Here is a 16,658-nt window from a genome sequence, read left to right on the forward strand (position 1 = left end):
TGAGCCGCCACACCCACCCTGCTTTCCATGCCTTCCTTCCCTCCTTCCTCTCTAACCCTCAGCCTCTGTCACCTCAGCCCCTGTCACCTCTGTCCAGGAAGGATGCGGCCTGGCAGGTGTCCAAGCCTCCAGGCTGGCCAGAACCACCTCCCCATGCCTCCCCCTCCCCCCACCCCAGCAGCGACTCCCAGAAGAATTTCCCTCAGCGTTAGTCCAAATGCACACTTCCTGCGGCCATCTCCTCTAATCACAAGAACCCCTGGAGGCAGTGATGATGTTGGCACCTCATTGGTACCTCTGATGGGCGGAAAACCTCCTCACAGTCAGGCCTGCCTTCCCCAAGACCCAAGACCTCCTTTCCAAGCAGCTTTTTTGTTTGTTTGTTTTGTTTTGTTTTGTTTTGTTTTTCAGGACAGGGTTTCTCTGTGTAGCTTTGCGCCTTTCCTGGAACTCGCTTTGGAGACCAGGCTGGCCTCGAACTCACAGAGATCCGCCTGCCTCTGCCTCCCGAGTGCTGGGATTAAAGGCGTGTGCCACCACCGCCCGGCAAAGCGGCTTTTACACACTGGAAGGCCACTTTGTATTTCCACATCAGTGCCCAGCCCTTGGCTCCTCCCCTAATCATTTCACTTCCCCTGGTCTCTGTCACTTCCCACCTTCCACCCAGGAGCAGGCAGGGTTGAGTCTCCACAGGCCCTGTTCTAAACAGGAGAACCACCTCCCAAGCAACCCTGCTGTCCCCACCCCTGTCTTGAGGAAGCCTAGGCTACCCAACTTCCTTCAGAAAGCCCCCCACCTCCTTCCCCTCCCTGCCCCACAGCCAGCAGCACACAGTGATCTTTCTCTGGAGGCCAGGTGAGTCTGGGCCCTGGAAGAAGAACAAGGCTGAGGAGCCCTTGTCCACTTGCCCTCTACCCGCTCGTGGCTCGTCACCCCTTGGTGGCCCTCCCTGTCACATTCTACTCCCCCGGTCTCACTCAGTAAGAAAGTGATTTGCAGCAATATGGAAGGCTGCTGTCCCAGCTGCCCCAGCTCAGCTTCTCACCTGAAGCTTCCTGGGACATAAAAGCCGGAAGAGAGCTGGCAAATAAAGGGAAGGCCTCTTCAGTACCTCAAGGACAGGAAGAGGCCACCTGAGAACAGCCATCGAAGGGTTTAAAGAGCTTGGAGTTAGTGGTGCAGGATGGGGAAGATATTGGACAGGAAGTGGGGAGGGACAGAGGGTACAGAAAAGAAAATGAACCTTACCCAGCTAGTGTGGGGGAGAAGGGACCTATGAGTGACAGCACCCAGGCCAGCCATTTTTGGCTTAGCAGAAAAGCCAGTGGCCACCCGTCCCTCAGCCCTGTCCTATATGGAGTGAAAAGCAAGGACTCTGAAGGCCACCCTAGCCTGCACCCCACTTTCAGGTCATGCCCCCCTCCATGGGCTGCAGGCAGGATCCTCCTTAGAAAAGGAGGCCCTCCAGAACTGTGCCTGCTGTCAGGACTGGATATAGAGACCTGGCTGTGGGAGGAGTCTTTGAACTCCTGTCTCTCCTGGGCCCCAGAGGGCTTCAGTGAGATGTTGGATCCATGTTCTCTCCCCATTGGGAAGCCAGAGGCCGCTAGCCTGCCCTCATACACACAGTGCTGCCTCAAGGGACTATGAGCATATAGAAAGCACCTACTATGTGCTAGGCTCTAGGGATGGTGAACTCCACGTCCAATGGGAAACAGGCTTGGTGGGGACCACACATGGTAGAAGTCTCAAGGAAGGTGCCAGATTTGTACTGGCACACTCCCAGTGAGGTGTTCGGGATGCTGTATAGACAGATACCTGGCCCAGTCCTGTGTCAACACAACCTGTCTCCTGTATCCTACTCTACCTTCCCCCTCCAGTATCTCAGTATGCTAGACACACCTTCTGCTAAGTTCTCTTCAGACTTCCTAGGCCCTGAGCCTCCTCTCTCCACACCTAGCCTAACAGCACATGCAGGTAGTGTTAAGAGATTTCAAGTAAGAGACGGGGAGAGCATTATCCCGTGCCAGGGAAGGAGATGTTGGAAGGGCCTTCAGCCCCCTCGGCCAGATCTTTATCCCTGGGCATGTCCCCCATCAGTCAGTTCACCTCTGCTGCCCACCATGATATCGCCTTTCAGGATTTCTTCAACGTGGCCCCTGCAGATGGGCAACCTGAGGCACCCCTGAGAATTCCATAAATGGATCACATAAGTTCTGGCTGGACTTAACTTTTCTCTTAGCCCTCTGACTCCCAGGGTCATCACCTACACCCTGCCTTGTCCTGAGATTCAGAATGTGGGGTGTGGGGAAACAGGAAGAGACGGGAGTCACACCCTGGCAGGCCCGGCCCGAGATACACCCTTCAGGCAGAGTATTTGCAGGGCTCCTGGAGACTCTGTGGGCTAGAGCTGATCTGGTTGTCCAGCCCCCCACCACCAGTACAGGTTGTTGGAAAGGGTGGCTGTTCTTGGCTCCACAGATGCCCTTACCCACTGTGGGATGTTTGCAGGTGCCCCAGGACCACCAGGAGTGCCAATCATCGTTCGGTACAGCTCAGCCATTGCTATCCACTGGTCCAGCGGAGATCCTGGCAAAGGACCCATCACACGCTACGTAATAGAGGCCAGGCCTTCAGGTATGCCCTGCCCAGGCCGGACTGTCCTCCCTCCATGGCCCACTTCCTGCCCTCCTCCTGTCCTGAACCCCTGGGCTTGTGTCTGCCCTCCATCTGTGAAGACATGTGTACTTTTGAAGTGAAGCTAGAGGTGGTCCTATTGGGGGGCAGAAGACAGGGTTTCTCCTTGGAGCTGGACTCTTGCTTAGGGAATTCCTGGGACCCCCCCCCCCAAGAACAGTTCTTAACACCATCTATGGACCAACTAATGTTGAAGGTTGTTCAAGAAGCCAGAGGAGGGGCTTAGTCAATCAAGTGTACACTGCGTTCAGATCCCCAACACCCACATAAAAAAGCCATACCTGGTGGTGCACACCTGTAATTCCAGCACTGGTCGGATGAAAATGAGAGAGCCGCTAGAGTTTGCTTGCCAGAATTGGCAAACTCTAGTTTCATTCTGTCTCAAGAAAAAAAAAAATAGAGAGAGCAATTAACAAAGACACTCAACACTCACCTTTGACCTCTGCACACAAGTGCACACACTCGTGCACACACAGACACAGAGAAACTAGGAGAGCAGGGTTTGGCTCGTGTTGGTTAAACACGCATGTCCTACTTGTGACTAGCTCTTGTCATCCATCCTACCGACGTCTCCTGTCAAGCCTGAAATCCAATCACAAGACCTTCCAAAGCCATCAGGACAAGAGCGACTGATAAGTGACGACTGGGGGGGGGGGCTGCTCTCCGCTCCTGGTTCACTGTCATCTCTGCACCTGCTTCTCAGGCTCTAGCTCCCTCTGTTGCTAGGTTTCCAAGCTAATCAGAGGTGCCCAAGTCAGCCAAGAGGTGCGGGCTTGCTCTTTGTATTCAGAGAATCTGTGCCTTGGCGATAGAAGTTAAGAAAGATAAAGTCTTTGCTACCCAAGTGAGAATTATAGTCAGAGGAAGGGGAGCCTATCAGTAGTTGATGTGTGTGTGTGTGTGTGTGTGTGTGTGTGTGTGTGTGTGTGTGTGTGCGTGTGCGCCTGCCTGTTATGTGCATGTTGGTGTAGGTACAGATGTACAGCACATGGAGACTGGAGGTCAGCCTCAGGTGTAATTCCTCGGGTGCTATCCACCTTGTTTTATGAGGCAGGGTCTCTCACTGGTCTGGAACTCACAAAATTAAGTCGGTTGGCTGGCCAGTAAGCCCCAGGGATCCTCCTGCCCCTGCCTCTCTGGCCCTGAGATCCCAAATGCTTACCACTGTGCCCATGTCCAGCTTTAAAAAATTAAAACCTGAGCTGGACGGTGGTGGTACACGCCTTTAATCCCAGCACTCAGGAGGCAGAGGCAGGCAGATCTCTGTGAGTTGGAGGCCAGCCTACAGAGTGAGTTCCAGGACAGGCTCCAAAGCTACACAGAGAAACCCTGTCTCGAAAAGCCAAAATAAATAAATAAATAAATAAAAGTAAAAACCTGGGTTCTAGGGATTGAACTCTAATCTTTATGCCTGCAGGGCAAGAGGTTTGCTGGCTGAACCATCTCCCCATCATCCTTCTTATAGAGACTTGAACCATCCCAATCACAGGCTATCTATTCTTCAGGGTGGCTAGGTGCTCATCACCCCGATAACAAAGAGTTAATTGTTCTGGGAGGTCCTGGAAGCCGCCATCACCCACCACTGCCCTTATCTTACGGTAGTGGTAGCCTCAGTAGCTGAATATCTAGCCAACTCAGATCCACCACATCACCCACGCCACAGGTGGTGCTGCTGGCTCTCCCCCAACTCCAGATGGTCCCTCCCTGGACCTCCAGTGCCGGCTGTTGCGTTGGCCCGGAGGCCTCCACGTGCACCTCCTCACCATAGGCCTGTGCCTGTTTATTCCACCCCAGTTGGCCGACCTGGTGCCAGGCTGTGGAATGTTGGCCCTGGACCCAGCCTGTTGATTTTCCAGTGTTCCCTGGGAGGCCCTGCGTGAGCCACTGCCCTTCCAAGTTCGGGGGCTGTGACTTGCTGCACATTGGTGGAACGGAGGGTAAACTGAGCCAGTGCTCAATAACAAGCCAAGAAGGGCCAAAGCCAACAGCTCCAGGGAGGGCAAGATGGTGGGAAAGAGGGGGAAATGGGCCAGGAGGATGCTAAGACAACCCCTGAAACTGTTGGAAAGTGGACTGCTTTTTAGAGATGGGTGTCTCCCCTCCTCTAGGCTGTCTGCCCCCTCTTTCATCATCCCTCCATGATTACAAGCTCTCCACAATGAACTAGCCCTGGAGGTAACACTGTGTAGCCCTGGCTGGCCTAGAACTTGCTTTGTAGACCAGGCTGGCCTCGAACTCACAGAGCTCTGCCTGCCTCTGCCTCCAGAGTGCTGATTGATATTAAAGGCGTGCGCCACCACTGCCCAGCTGCTGTGCTTCATTCTGCATGGACTAAGCTAAACATACCAAGTTTTTCAAGCCAGGGAGTTGTCAGGCAGAGCAGAGCCAGGGAGGCATCCACTCTGGGACTGACAAGCCTGTGAACTGGCCCCCCACATCTGCTGACTAGAGGGCTAGAGGCCAAGGTGACTGAGGGACATTCCAGAAGCTTCTCTCAATACCCATACAGTTTATGCAGAGGTGAGGGATACAGTGGAGGGGGCATGGATACAAACAGCAGGCGGGAGGTCTCAACTTCTAGAAGGCAGCAGCAGGATTCTCCATAAGCTATTAGCAAACACCAGTTACACCCAGCACTTTCCCGGTTACCAGGAGGAAATTCCATGCCAAGAGTCAGGTAACTCAGTAAAAAATGCCAGACTGCTACCTATGGCAGTGTGACCTTGGGAAGATGAGTTAAGCTCTCTGAGTCTTGATTGTCTTAGCTGTCACTGTGAGAGCAGCAGATTCTACCTCCTACCATTGCTGTAGGCTTGAAAATGTAAAACTCACACCACCCAGTTGGGTTGCCTGACATAGGAGTGTCAGCTTGGGGGGGGGGGGGGATCCTCATTGTTAACAGTAGTCATGTGAGGATCCGAACCTCAATACATCTCAAGGAATGAAGCGTTGAACTATGCATTCAGCTACATGATAGATACTACTATGAAAACCCCAGGGGAAAGCCTGCATTCCTTGATTTAACACACACTGGGAAGGTATCTATGGATCAATAAAGAAACAAAGATGACCCAGATGTGATCCTGCCCTTAAGGATTTCATAGCCTCAAAGTGGGGAGAGAGCTGGGAGATTAAACAGAAAGACCATTGGGTATCTGGATGTGCTAGCACAAGGGAGGAGGCTGAGGCAGGGGCATTGTAAGTGCCAGGTCAGCTTGAGCTACAAAATAAGACCCTGTCTCAAATAATAATTAAAACAATGTAGGTAATGATCAAGTAGCTACTCAAAAATACCGATGATGGAGGGAGAAAGATGACCCAGTAGGCCAAGTGCTTATTGTCGAAGCATGAGGACCTGAGTTTGGATCCCCAGCACCCATGGAAAAGCTGATCATGAATCTATGACCCCAGTACTAGGAGATAGAGGCAGGCAGAGATCCTCATGGTCCACAGCCAGCCAGTCTAGCCAATTGCTGAGCTCAAGATTTGATGACAGATCCTGTCTCAAAAAATAAGATGGAGAGTAATAAAGAAACCCAGACTTCCACATGTTCAGGTGCACACATGCATGCACAGATACACACACACACACACACACACACACACACACACACACACACTGCCAACTATGGCTCTAGACCCAGGGCCTTCAGGGAGGATCTCTGAACACAGACAGACCTCATGCAGGCTTCTGTAAGTTGGCAAGATCTATGCTAGAAAAGAGCAAGCTGCCCCCAACTGGGCCTGCCCCACATTTGGTCCAAAATGGTTTTAAAATGATGCTTGGGCAGTGGTGGCTACTTATGTCCTGGATTCCCCTGCTGGATCTGACGGAAAGCTTAGTAGGAGCAACAGATTCCTTTGATATAGGAAAGAACTTTCTAACACTGGGGAGCCAACTGTGGTGTACGGGAGCAGCTCAGAAGTCCACAGAAGAATGAGCTCACTGAGGGTGAAGCCATGGGTGCTGCAGTGGGGGCCGAACCAAGAGAATTAGAGGCCCTACTCCCTGACACAACCTATATAACCCAGGGATGCCCGGCAGCCAGAGTGTGAGGGGTCCACAGTCAGGAAGCAGAAAGAGATGAATGCTGGTGCTCAGCTCACTTTCCCCTTTTTCCCTTTTTATTCAGTCTGAGAGGATGCTGCCCATATTGGAGATGGGTCTTCCCTGCTCAATTAAACCTCACAGGAAACACTCCCAGAGGTGTGTCTCCTAGGTGATTCCACATCCACAGAGGTGTGTCTCCTAGGTGATTCCATATCCAGTCAGCCTGACAAGGAAGATGAAATATCACAAAGCAGGGGTGGGGGACAGGTTCTAGCTAGGAGCTCAGCCTGCACTGGGGCCGAACACTGAGTCTATTCCTCTGGATGCTGGTAGAGATTGAGTGTCCCTTATGAAATGTTTGGGACCCATAGTTTTTCCAGTTTGGGATATTTTTCAGTTTAAGACTGTGTGTGTGTGTGTGTATGTGTGTGTGTGTATTTGGAATGGACCCTTATGTAAACATAAATTTCCTTATGTGATATACCATATACACCTAGCCTAAAATTATTTTTAGACACTATTTTAGTATTTTGTATGTCAAGTTTTATGGCGTGTGGTCTTTCCACTTGAGGTGTTATAGGCCTCAAAATGTTTCTGTTTGGGAACACTTGAGATTTTATTTTTTATTCTTTTAGGTCTCACTAGACAGCTCAGGCTGGCCTCAGACTTGGAATCCTCTTTCCTTGACCTCTAGAGTGCCAGACCTCTAGACCTCCACTGGCATGTCGATTTTAGAATTTAGGTTCTCAAATTAGGGTGTTCAGTCTGTATTGGTTTGGTTGTTAGAGAATTTATTGCACAATACATTTTTTAAATGTTTTACAGATGTTTTAGTTTTAAAGGAAAGATTAAGAGACACCCCTTCCCAGAAGGTATCTATCTCTAAGACTTCCATAAGACCTTCCTAAGAGCCAGGCTCAGACACAGTGTTGAGCCAGTGACCAGATGGGACCCAACCTCAGGGAGGTGCAGCTAGAACCAGATGTGGTGGGAAGATCTGAGTCTCCTCCATCTCACAGTGCCTCTTCTCTATTTTCCTACAGATGAGGGACTCTGGGACATCCTCATTAAGGACATCCCCAAGGAGGTAACGTCCTACACCTTCAGCATGGACATCCTGAAGCCAGGCGTGAGCTACGACTTCCGGGTCATCGCAGTCAATGACTATGGCTTTGGCACTCCCAGCAGCCCCTCTCAGTCTGTGCCAGGTACCAGCCTTAGGGTGACAGAGCAGAGAGTCCATGGAAGAGCCTGATGACGTGCTTGGCAGTGGGGGAGGGAGACAGACATTGGGCAGCAGAAGCATCAAGGTGGTCATCCAAATGCACTGTCCCTCAATTCCTCTAACTGTGAACTCTGGGTCCCAAGGCTACATCAGCTCACAGCTCCAAGGGAAGTTGCCAGTCAGGCCATGAACTATGTTTCCAGGGAAGCCACCTCACCCCACTCCCAAAAGACAGCACCCAGGCGGGCCACGGGCTAACCCTGGTGCCCTCTAAGACCTCACTGAGTAGCACCCAGGTGGGCCATGTTCACTGCCTCCCCTCCCCCTCTCTTTCATCCTTCCCATCCAGCTCATCTCTGGGTTCACACAGGACACTAGGCCTACACCTATGACCCCGGTCAGTCACTGGCTGCTTTGAAAATGAAGGTAGAAATCCAACTCAAAATTGCACTTCCACTCTCTGGTTGGGCATCAGCAACCCAGCTCCTCTTTCCACCCATGCTTACTTCTGTGCCCAGATGGGCAGCACCAAACTATAGAAAACAAGGAGTCTGAGACAAGAATAGAAGAACCATTCCCTCATTGGAAATAACATGGATTAGGAGTTTCTGGGTGCAGGAAGCAAAGTACTGGGGGGCTTGGATAGAAGGCGAGCCCTACCTGGCAAAGGCATTTTAAAAACCAATCCATGACCTCTCTACAACTTCCCTGGCTTTCTGTCATCATTAAAAAAAAAATTACTACAATTTTGAGAAGAGTTCTTCCAGACTTCCTAAAAGCCAGAGAAGCACAATTCTTCCCCATACAAATTAGAGTCGGTCTCAAAGTCCTTTTTCCTAAGGCAAGAGAGTAAAAAAGAAAAGCAGCTAACACACTACTACTCTCCCTTCTTGATCCCCTGGTAGACATCATTAATCAATCCCAGCACTATTCTTAATAAATCCAGCAGATTCTTAATCAGTTAAACCATAAAACTCTTCTCAAAACAGTCCTCCAGGCAAACTTTTGCCTACAGATCAAAGCGGAACTTTTTAGAGTGCACAGGCCCACCTACCCATAACACCCATGAGCAGTTGGTGAAACCACAGATGGAATAGGAAGATTTGTGGGCAGGAGAGTATTGAGTACCCTTGGTCCTGACACTGCACCCCCTGTTGCAGCCCAGAAAGCTAGCCCCTTCTACGAGGAATGGTGGTTCCTGGTGGTCATTGCCCTCGTGGGCCTCATCTTCATCCTGCTTCTTGTCTTTGTACTCATCATCCGAGGTCAGAGCAAGAAGTACTCCAAGAAGACAGACGCAGGTGAGTGAGCCTACACCCCTTGATAGCAGGCTTGACTCTTGAGGGTCTCCTTTCCACTGGGGGTGGGGGACAGGTCTCTTTCCTGGCGATGCACCTTCTCAGGTACGGCAGCCAGACATTCCTCCACACAACCTCAAGCTCTGATCTGGGTCTTGATGCTAACAAGCATGAAAAAAGGAGCATCCAGGCTAAATGAGAATATGGAGCTAGAAAGGAATGACCGTGTGGTCTGATGGGTACCAACCCCCACCTCCCATCCTCAGGAGGCAATGCCAAGTCAGGAGCCCTTGGCCATGGGGAGATGCTGAGCCTGGATGAAAGCAGTTTTCCCGCTCTGGAGCTCAACAACCGGCGACTCTCTGTGAAGAACTCTTTCTGCAGGAAGAATGGCTTGTACACCAGGTACTGTCCGCGCATGTGGGGGCAGAGGACAGAGGCTTGAGGGCCATGCCCCAGTGCCCAGCAGTGCCCGCTGGGGAGAAGCATGGAACATGCAATGCCCACTTGGCCTTCCACTTCCGGGGAAATAGCGTCCAAGTTTCAGGGCTGCCAATGGTCAGCAGAAGGTCATGAAGGACCCCAGCAGGACACCCAGGGGTCTGTGTTAGTCCCACCAAACCCAGCCACAGCTTAGGGAATGTTAGAAAATCCACGAGGAGATGGGTACGAAGAGTTTCTGAGAGCGGCTGCAAAATGCAGAAACATACAGCATTGTGGATGCCAACCTACAGTTGTTCGGAGTCAGTTGCACTAGTAACCGGCCTTAGAGATGGCCACACACCCCAGAGGTGAGCTGGACCCAGCCGAAGCACCTCAGGGAGAGGCACCAGGGACTAGCCCGTCGTTGCCTTCCTTAGCAAGGGGAGAGTGAAAACCTTCCTCCCTTGGGCTTGACTTGTTTCTGTTTGAGGATGTCCCCCTGACACCGTCTTTCAGCCTCTGCAAGCAGTTGGTGTGGGAAGGCCTTGGGGTTTAGCCCAGCTGGCAGAGAGCTTGCCTACCATGCATGAAGCCCTGGCTTTGGTCCTAAAACTGTGAAAACTAGATGTGGTGGCGCATACCTGCAATCATGGCAGGTGCTTGGAGGCAGAGCCAGGAGGATCAGGACTTGAAGTTCATCCCTGAAATCCATGAAGTTTGAGGCCAGCCTGCATCACATGTGGCCCCTTCTCAAAAGCCCAAAGCAATGGAAAAAGCAGAGGCTGTTGGTGGCACCCAACTCCTGTCCCCGGCTTCTTTAAGACTCCGGTCCCTCCTGGACTTGCTTCCCTGGAGCCATCAGGCTGCCCATCTGCAAGGGCAGGGGATGCTCCTGGGGCCCACCTGATCCTCCTCTGATAGGATCCAGGCAGTTTTATGCTTCCAGAAGCTCAAGGGAGATTGGAGCCATAGCCAGAGGGACTCCTGTTTCCAGCCTCAGCCGTATTGACATTCACGGCTCACTGGAGGCAGCAGGCTGGGGGAGGCGGGGCAGCTTCTCTAAGGGAATTCACAAAGCGTCTCTCTGTCTCCTCTTGAAGGGATAAGCCATGTGTACTTCTCCAAGGGGGTGGAGGGGAAGGCTGAGGGCAGAGCAGCGGGGCAGGCTCTCATCCCTCGCCAATCCAGCCTTCCAAAGAAAGAGGCGTTTGAAGCTGTGGTTAAACTCACCCAGCCTCTGCATGGTTACCACAGTCCCGCTGAGCAGGCTCCTGGGCCTGCCACAGGGAACAAGGGGGCATTTCACCCATGGCCACACCTCCCCTTGTCCTCTTGCCTCTCCTACTCATGGGACACACACATAGAGGCCCACACGTTCCTATGCCCCCGTGGGAATGAGAAAAATCTTGTTTTCACCAAACCAGATCCAAACTGAACCTGAACTGCTCACAGTGTTGTCTGTACATGGACGTGTGTGCCCAGACACACAGACACACATACCATTTGCCCTATATGTTCAAGAATATTAGAGTGGAACCCCCCCCACCCCCCGCTTCCTCCAAGCCTCTCTCTCTAAGGTCTGGGCTGACACAGTGTGGTCACAAGAAGAAGAAGCCCAGGATGGAGGGAGAGGCTTGTAGCCTTTGTTCCTCCTGACCTGTCTGAGGCCACCTCTCAGCCTCACTCCCTTCTCTCCCCAGGTCCCCTCCCAGGCCCAGCCCAGGCAGCCTACACTACTCTGATGAAGATGTCACCAAGTACAATGACCTCATCCCGGCGGAGAGCAGCAGCCTGACGGAGAAACCCTCGGAAATCTCCGACTCCCAGGTGAGGGGGCAGGGGCCAGTGCTGGGACAGGTAGTGGCTGCTACCAAATGGGAGTGAAGGGGTGAACAGTGTCCCATCACACAGCCAGCCTTCCTCCTACCATCCCTCCCTTCCTCCCTCCCTCCCTCCGTCCCTCTTCCCCTCCCTCCTTCCCTCTCTCCTTCCCTCCCTCTCTCTTCCTTCTTTGACTAGTGCTATAAAGATAAAGGGCCTGCAGAAGCTCTCCAGAAGTCATTCACAGATCAGCCACCCACCACCATTTCCCAGCCCTGATCAGAGTTTGCCCCAGGGTAATCACACAAGGTCTCCCTGAGAGCCTGGTCCCCTACACGTACAGACTCAGCCCATTGCCTGGGTTCTCAGTAACTCTGACTCATTCATGGAGGAACCTGGGCACTGAAGGTGTTCAGTGGCTCAAGGACGGGCTAGGGATGCTGCTCATTGGCTAAAAGTACTTACCCAGCATGCTGGAATCCCCGGTTCAGACTCCTGCGGCAGGTAAACCAGCAAAACACATAATCCAGCACTCGGGAGATAGAGGCAGGAAATGCAAGATCATCCTGGAGTTCACGCAGATGCAACAGCCTAAGATTCTAGCTCCATAGTGTTGGGGCCAGATGCCACACTGCCTGCCTGTGGAGTTGGGTCTGGACCTTGTTTCTACCCTATCCCAAAGCCCTGCCTATGGAACTTTCTAGAAAAGTCTTCCAATCTGTCCAATGAGACATCTAAGAGAACCAAACATTCATTCCACTCCTCTAGATCGTGTTTCACAAATAACTTGTGGAGTTTCTTAAAAAATAATAATAATAATCGGGGATGGAGAGATGGCTCAGTGGTTAAGAGCACCAGTTCCTCTTCCAGAGGTCATGAGTTCAATTCCCAGTAACCACATGGTGGCTCACAACCATCCATAATGAGATCTGGTGCTCTCTTATGGCCTGCCGGCATTCATGTAGGCAGAACACTGTATACATAATAATCTTAAAATAATAATAATAATCAAGCCCACCTTTAAAGATTAAATGCAAAAAGTGTTCTAGGCACTAAAGTTATTCCCACACCCCTCGACACTCCTACCCACTGCATACCTACCCACAACCCCACACAGCTCTGGTTATACACATTCAGTTGATAGTCCCATCTCCCCAGAGGGCTGCTGTGGGAGACATGTTCATTTGAAAGATAGCACTTGGCTGTGATATGATGCCTAAGACCTACATGGAGTCCACTGTGTCTCTTAGTGACCCTGTGACTGGAAGGGTCCTTAGTAACCCTTCACACACACAATGCAGGTAGTATGGTACACTGAGCAGGAGGAAGTTGACCCATGTGGTGCCTGGCTCCTCACAGTTTCTGGAAAAGGCACAAAACAAGAGTCAGGTCTTTCGGCTTTAACAGTGTTCTTGAAAACCAGACATTTGGCTTTAGGGTCACTGCAGAGAACCCAGGTTCCAGGAGGCTGTGCTAGAACCCTGGCATCTCAGAGATGGGGATGCCTGGGAAGACACTGAGAACATCGTGTGAGAAGATACCTAGCCCCTGTGTAGTCCTTGAATCCTTTAAAATATTAAACTGTTTGCCTAGTTGGTGAATAGCCATATCCCTGAGCTCTTAAGTGTCATCAAAGGGACCCCAGGCAGACAGCTTTGCCACTCTGTAATTACCAGGAACACAGGACCCTAATTCATCTAGATGGCTTTCTTCTATACTTTTAGAATGGACAACCATGGGAACTGTGTTTCTGCATTATCCTAGAGCTTGGGGCAGCTCCAGCAGACTCACAGAGGGAGGGGCCGTCTCTGATTTCTCTGAAACTTTTCCTGTCTCTCCCTCTCCATCTCTCTAGTCCTGGAATGGAACCCAGGGTCCCCCACATGCTAGGTGAGAATTTTACCCCTAAACCACATCACTGTCCTCTGGCTCATTTCCTGAGTCTACTCTCAGGACATGGAGGTAATGGAGACATGGTTGTGACCCCCAGGTTCTCCTTCAGGTCTTCAGGGTTAGACCTGGAGGTACAGGAGCTGACTTTGTCCCTCTGACACCCTTGTTACACACGTCTAGGAATCCTCCTTGTCAGAGCTCTCTGGGTTATCAGTCGGGGTCTGGAGTGTAGCATATCCACTCTGATGGCTGTCCTGGGCAGGTGACAGACATGGGTCCCTGAGGATCAGCAACCATTCCCTCTCAGTGTCGGTGGCTCTTGAGAGAGTCACTGCCTCTTTGGGCTGTCCCATCTCCCAGGTCTTCTGTGCATGGGTGTGCATGTGCAGCCTGGTTTATATTGTGAGTCAGGCCACCCCAAATCTCCTTCTCTAAAACTAGTGCAAACGCATACAGCCTCTCTCCTGTGAGATAGTCGTAAAAAAAAAAAAAAAAAAAAAGTCAGTTTAGCTTCAGAATAAACATACATGATGAGATGCAGTGTGAGAGAGGCCTCCCAGAGTGATGTGGGCGAAGGGCGAGAGGAAGAGACTGGCTCGTGCAAAGGACCCAGGGCCATGCCTCTAGAGATGCTAGGGAAAGAGGCCCCGAGCACAGGAAAGGCACACCCAAAGAGATTTGCCTGTGGCTTGTTTGAGGGAATGTCTAAAAATGCAGCCTGGCTGCATTCCAACTCCATTTTCAAAATAACAGTTGAAAAAAAAAAAAAACATGTATTTAGCACACAAATACATCTCAATGGAAAAGAAACACTGAGCCCACAGCGTATGTCTTCTGATCTTGGATCCAGTTGCTAGCAGTTTCAGGGTCAGCCACCTTCAAGCTCATTTAAAAGAATTAAATCTATGTAAAAAAGTATAAAGAAATCGTGTAGGACCAATCACATCTCATAGGATATTTATTGAGTGTGTGGAGCACTTACTAGGGAGTCAGGATGGGCTCTAAGAATTGTGGGTAAATGAGATGACTTGGTCCTCAGAGTCCCTGGAAGGTATGGTGGCATTATGACCACTTCTAGGTTAATACAATAACCAAGAGTGAGTGGGGGTGGGAGTGTCACACGTAACCCTCTCAACAAGTCCAGAACCCCCAACTCCCTGTTACCTTTCCTAGAACAACTTTCTGTAGGTCAGGCACACGGAGGGAGTAAGTGCTGAGTCAGAGGGACTTTGTGACAGCCGATTATGATCTGTCGGGGAAGGCTACCTGTCCCTAAATAATCACCTTTCAATTCTCACTCAAATATCACGGGACCATAATGACTAACTGTAAGAAGAAAGCGATGTCCAAACTTCTGTTTCCTGTGGTTTGAGGAAGTTGAAGCAGGGAAAAGAGGCCAGGGGAAAGGTCGCTGCCCAAAGGCATGCAGAGGAGAAATGCGGGGTTGGAAGCAGGGGGTCCCAGGAGAAGCTGGCATTCATTTGGTGTGTACAGGTCTGAGCCAGACACAGAAGGAGCCACGTGGGTCTGAGTCAGGTACTTGGATTGGTCCCCTTCCCACATGGCTTCTGCCTGTGAATGTCTCAGATCTTTTTGTCTGTTTTGTTTCTTGTCCATCAGATTGGGCCATTCCTGGTATAGATTCATGTCTCCCATTCCCCTTAGCCCAAAGAGAGAGGTACTGCAGGGCAGGAGAGCTTGTGGATACCTTTTCCGTGCCAAGCCCCATGTCCTATGCATCTCATTTATCACCCAGCAGTCCCACCGTGGTAGTGGATTGATCTCCCACATAGCACTAGAAAATATGGAGACTTGGAGATAGAGATGTCAAACACCAAGTTCTTGGACATAGAGCTCAGGAGGGCAGGTCACTGGGATTCAGTCTACATCCTGCTGACTCTGAAGACAACATCCACCCCGAACCTATCTCAGGAACCTCCCTCAAGGCCACTGGCCACAGACATCCCCGACAGCTAGTCAGCATAAGCTGTCACTTTACCTGCAGGGGCACAGGTTAGGAATACACATGACATTGTCTGAGCTAACATTTTTCAAGCTGTTTTCATGCAGGGAGCTCAGAGCTCTGACAAATGATCCCTCAAGGGGATATCAGTGAAGTCCTCTGAAGATTCTCAGGAGCCTCTTACCATGTCATCAGCCTATCTAACTCGAATCCCCAAGGCTGCAGCCCCTGCAGAAAGTAGCAATTCTGCCTCAAAGGTTAGCACATCCAAGGGGCGGGGCCAGAGTACTGTGCCCAGAATGAGACAGGCAGGACAGAGCCCCTGGGGCCCCAGATGAGGGAAGGGATCTCTTCCAGTCTCTTAGTCTCTGAAGGACCCACCTGTGTCTTCAAAATAGGCACACATAGAGACACAGACACGGACGGACACACACACACACACACACACACACACACACACACACACACACACACACACAGAGTCTGCCTGGTCCCAGATCTCAAACGTGTCTCAAAGCCCTGGGCAGCTCCTCATCCTCCACCTTTGGAGATGAGCAAAGGGCTTTGTCTCCACTTTGGGGTTTCAGCTTTTTCTCTGGATTTGGCTCCTCCTCCACGCCTGTCCCCCAGCCTGGCATCTGCCCTCCCTCTCAGGAGACCGGGTAATTGCTGATTGAGTGGCTTTGAAGAGCTGTTAAGAGGCCAGGGAACTAAAGCCTTCGCTTGATGGCCTGGCAGGATGGGCCCTGAAAGCCCCCTTTGTGCTTGCCCGCTCCTGGGAAGCTGCATTCAGTTACTGAGAGAGGCTGGAAGCTGCAATCGGAGCCCCTGGTCCCCCTCACACTCTTTCTTCTCACCCCACCCCCACCCTGAAAAGAAACAGATGTTCAGGGAGGTGGAGGCGGGACTGCTCTGTTTGTCTGAGGCAAAGACGACCCCCCCCCCCCCCCGCTTCCTCCTTGGCCTTGGGGAGTGGGAGGAAGGGCTGGCCAACAGCTCTGACCCCACCTCCTAGGCACCCTCTCTTCTAGCCTTCCCATCTGTCAGGGCTGCTCTCCCAGACGGCCAGGCATCCAGTAGGTGCTCAACAGATAGCAGCCACTGCTCTGTGGTCTGGGGTGATGTAGATGAATGAATGGGCTTTCAGATTTGGCCCCAGAAGAGCCAGAGAGGACCCACCCCATCCCCAAACCAGGCCCATTCACTGCTGGCTAGCAGGGCGGGGCAGCTGCCCCATTCCAGTGACGTCACTGAAGCAGCCGCCAATGCCCGGCCCCTTCTGATCTC

At 51.5% G+C, this 16,658-nt stretch overlaps 1 protein-coding gene across 2 annotated transcripts in view; it reads left to right on the forward strand.

The window, feature by feature from the left end:
- The window catches only part of Sdk2 (sidekick cell adhesion molecule 2), a 287,113-nt gene that overhangs the window by 262,469 nt on the left and 7,986 nt on the right, over nt 1–16,658 (forward strand). For both annotated transcript variants that reach the window (XM_028865305.2, XM_028865306.2), the window contains 5 exons: nt 2,512–2,637; nt 7,792–7,956; nt 9,134–9,274; nt 9,538–9,676; nt 11,395–11,521. In XM_028865305.2, the coding sequence (XP_028721138.1) occupies nt 2,512–2,637; nt 7,792–7,956; nt 9,134–9,274; nt 9,538–9,676; nt 11,395–11,521 (698 nt within the window). The remainder of the gene's footprint in view (nt 1–2,511; nt 2,638–7,791; nt 7,957–9,133; nt 9,275–9,537; nt 9,677–11,394; nt 11,522–16,658) is intronic.

This window comes from Peromyscus leucopus, chromosome 8b, assembly GCF_004664715.2.
Source record: "Peromyscus leucopus breed LL Stock chromosome 8b, UCI_PerLeu_2.1, whole genome shotgun sequence".
Classification (NCBI taxonomy): Eukaryota; Metazoa; Chordata; class Mammalia; order Rodentia; family Cricetidae; genus Peromyscus; species Peromyscus leucopus.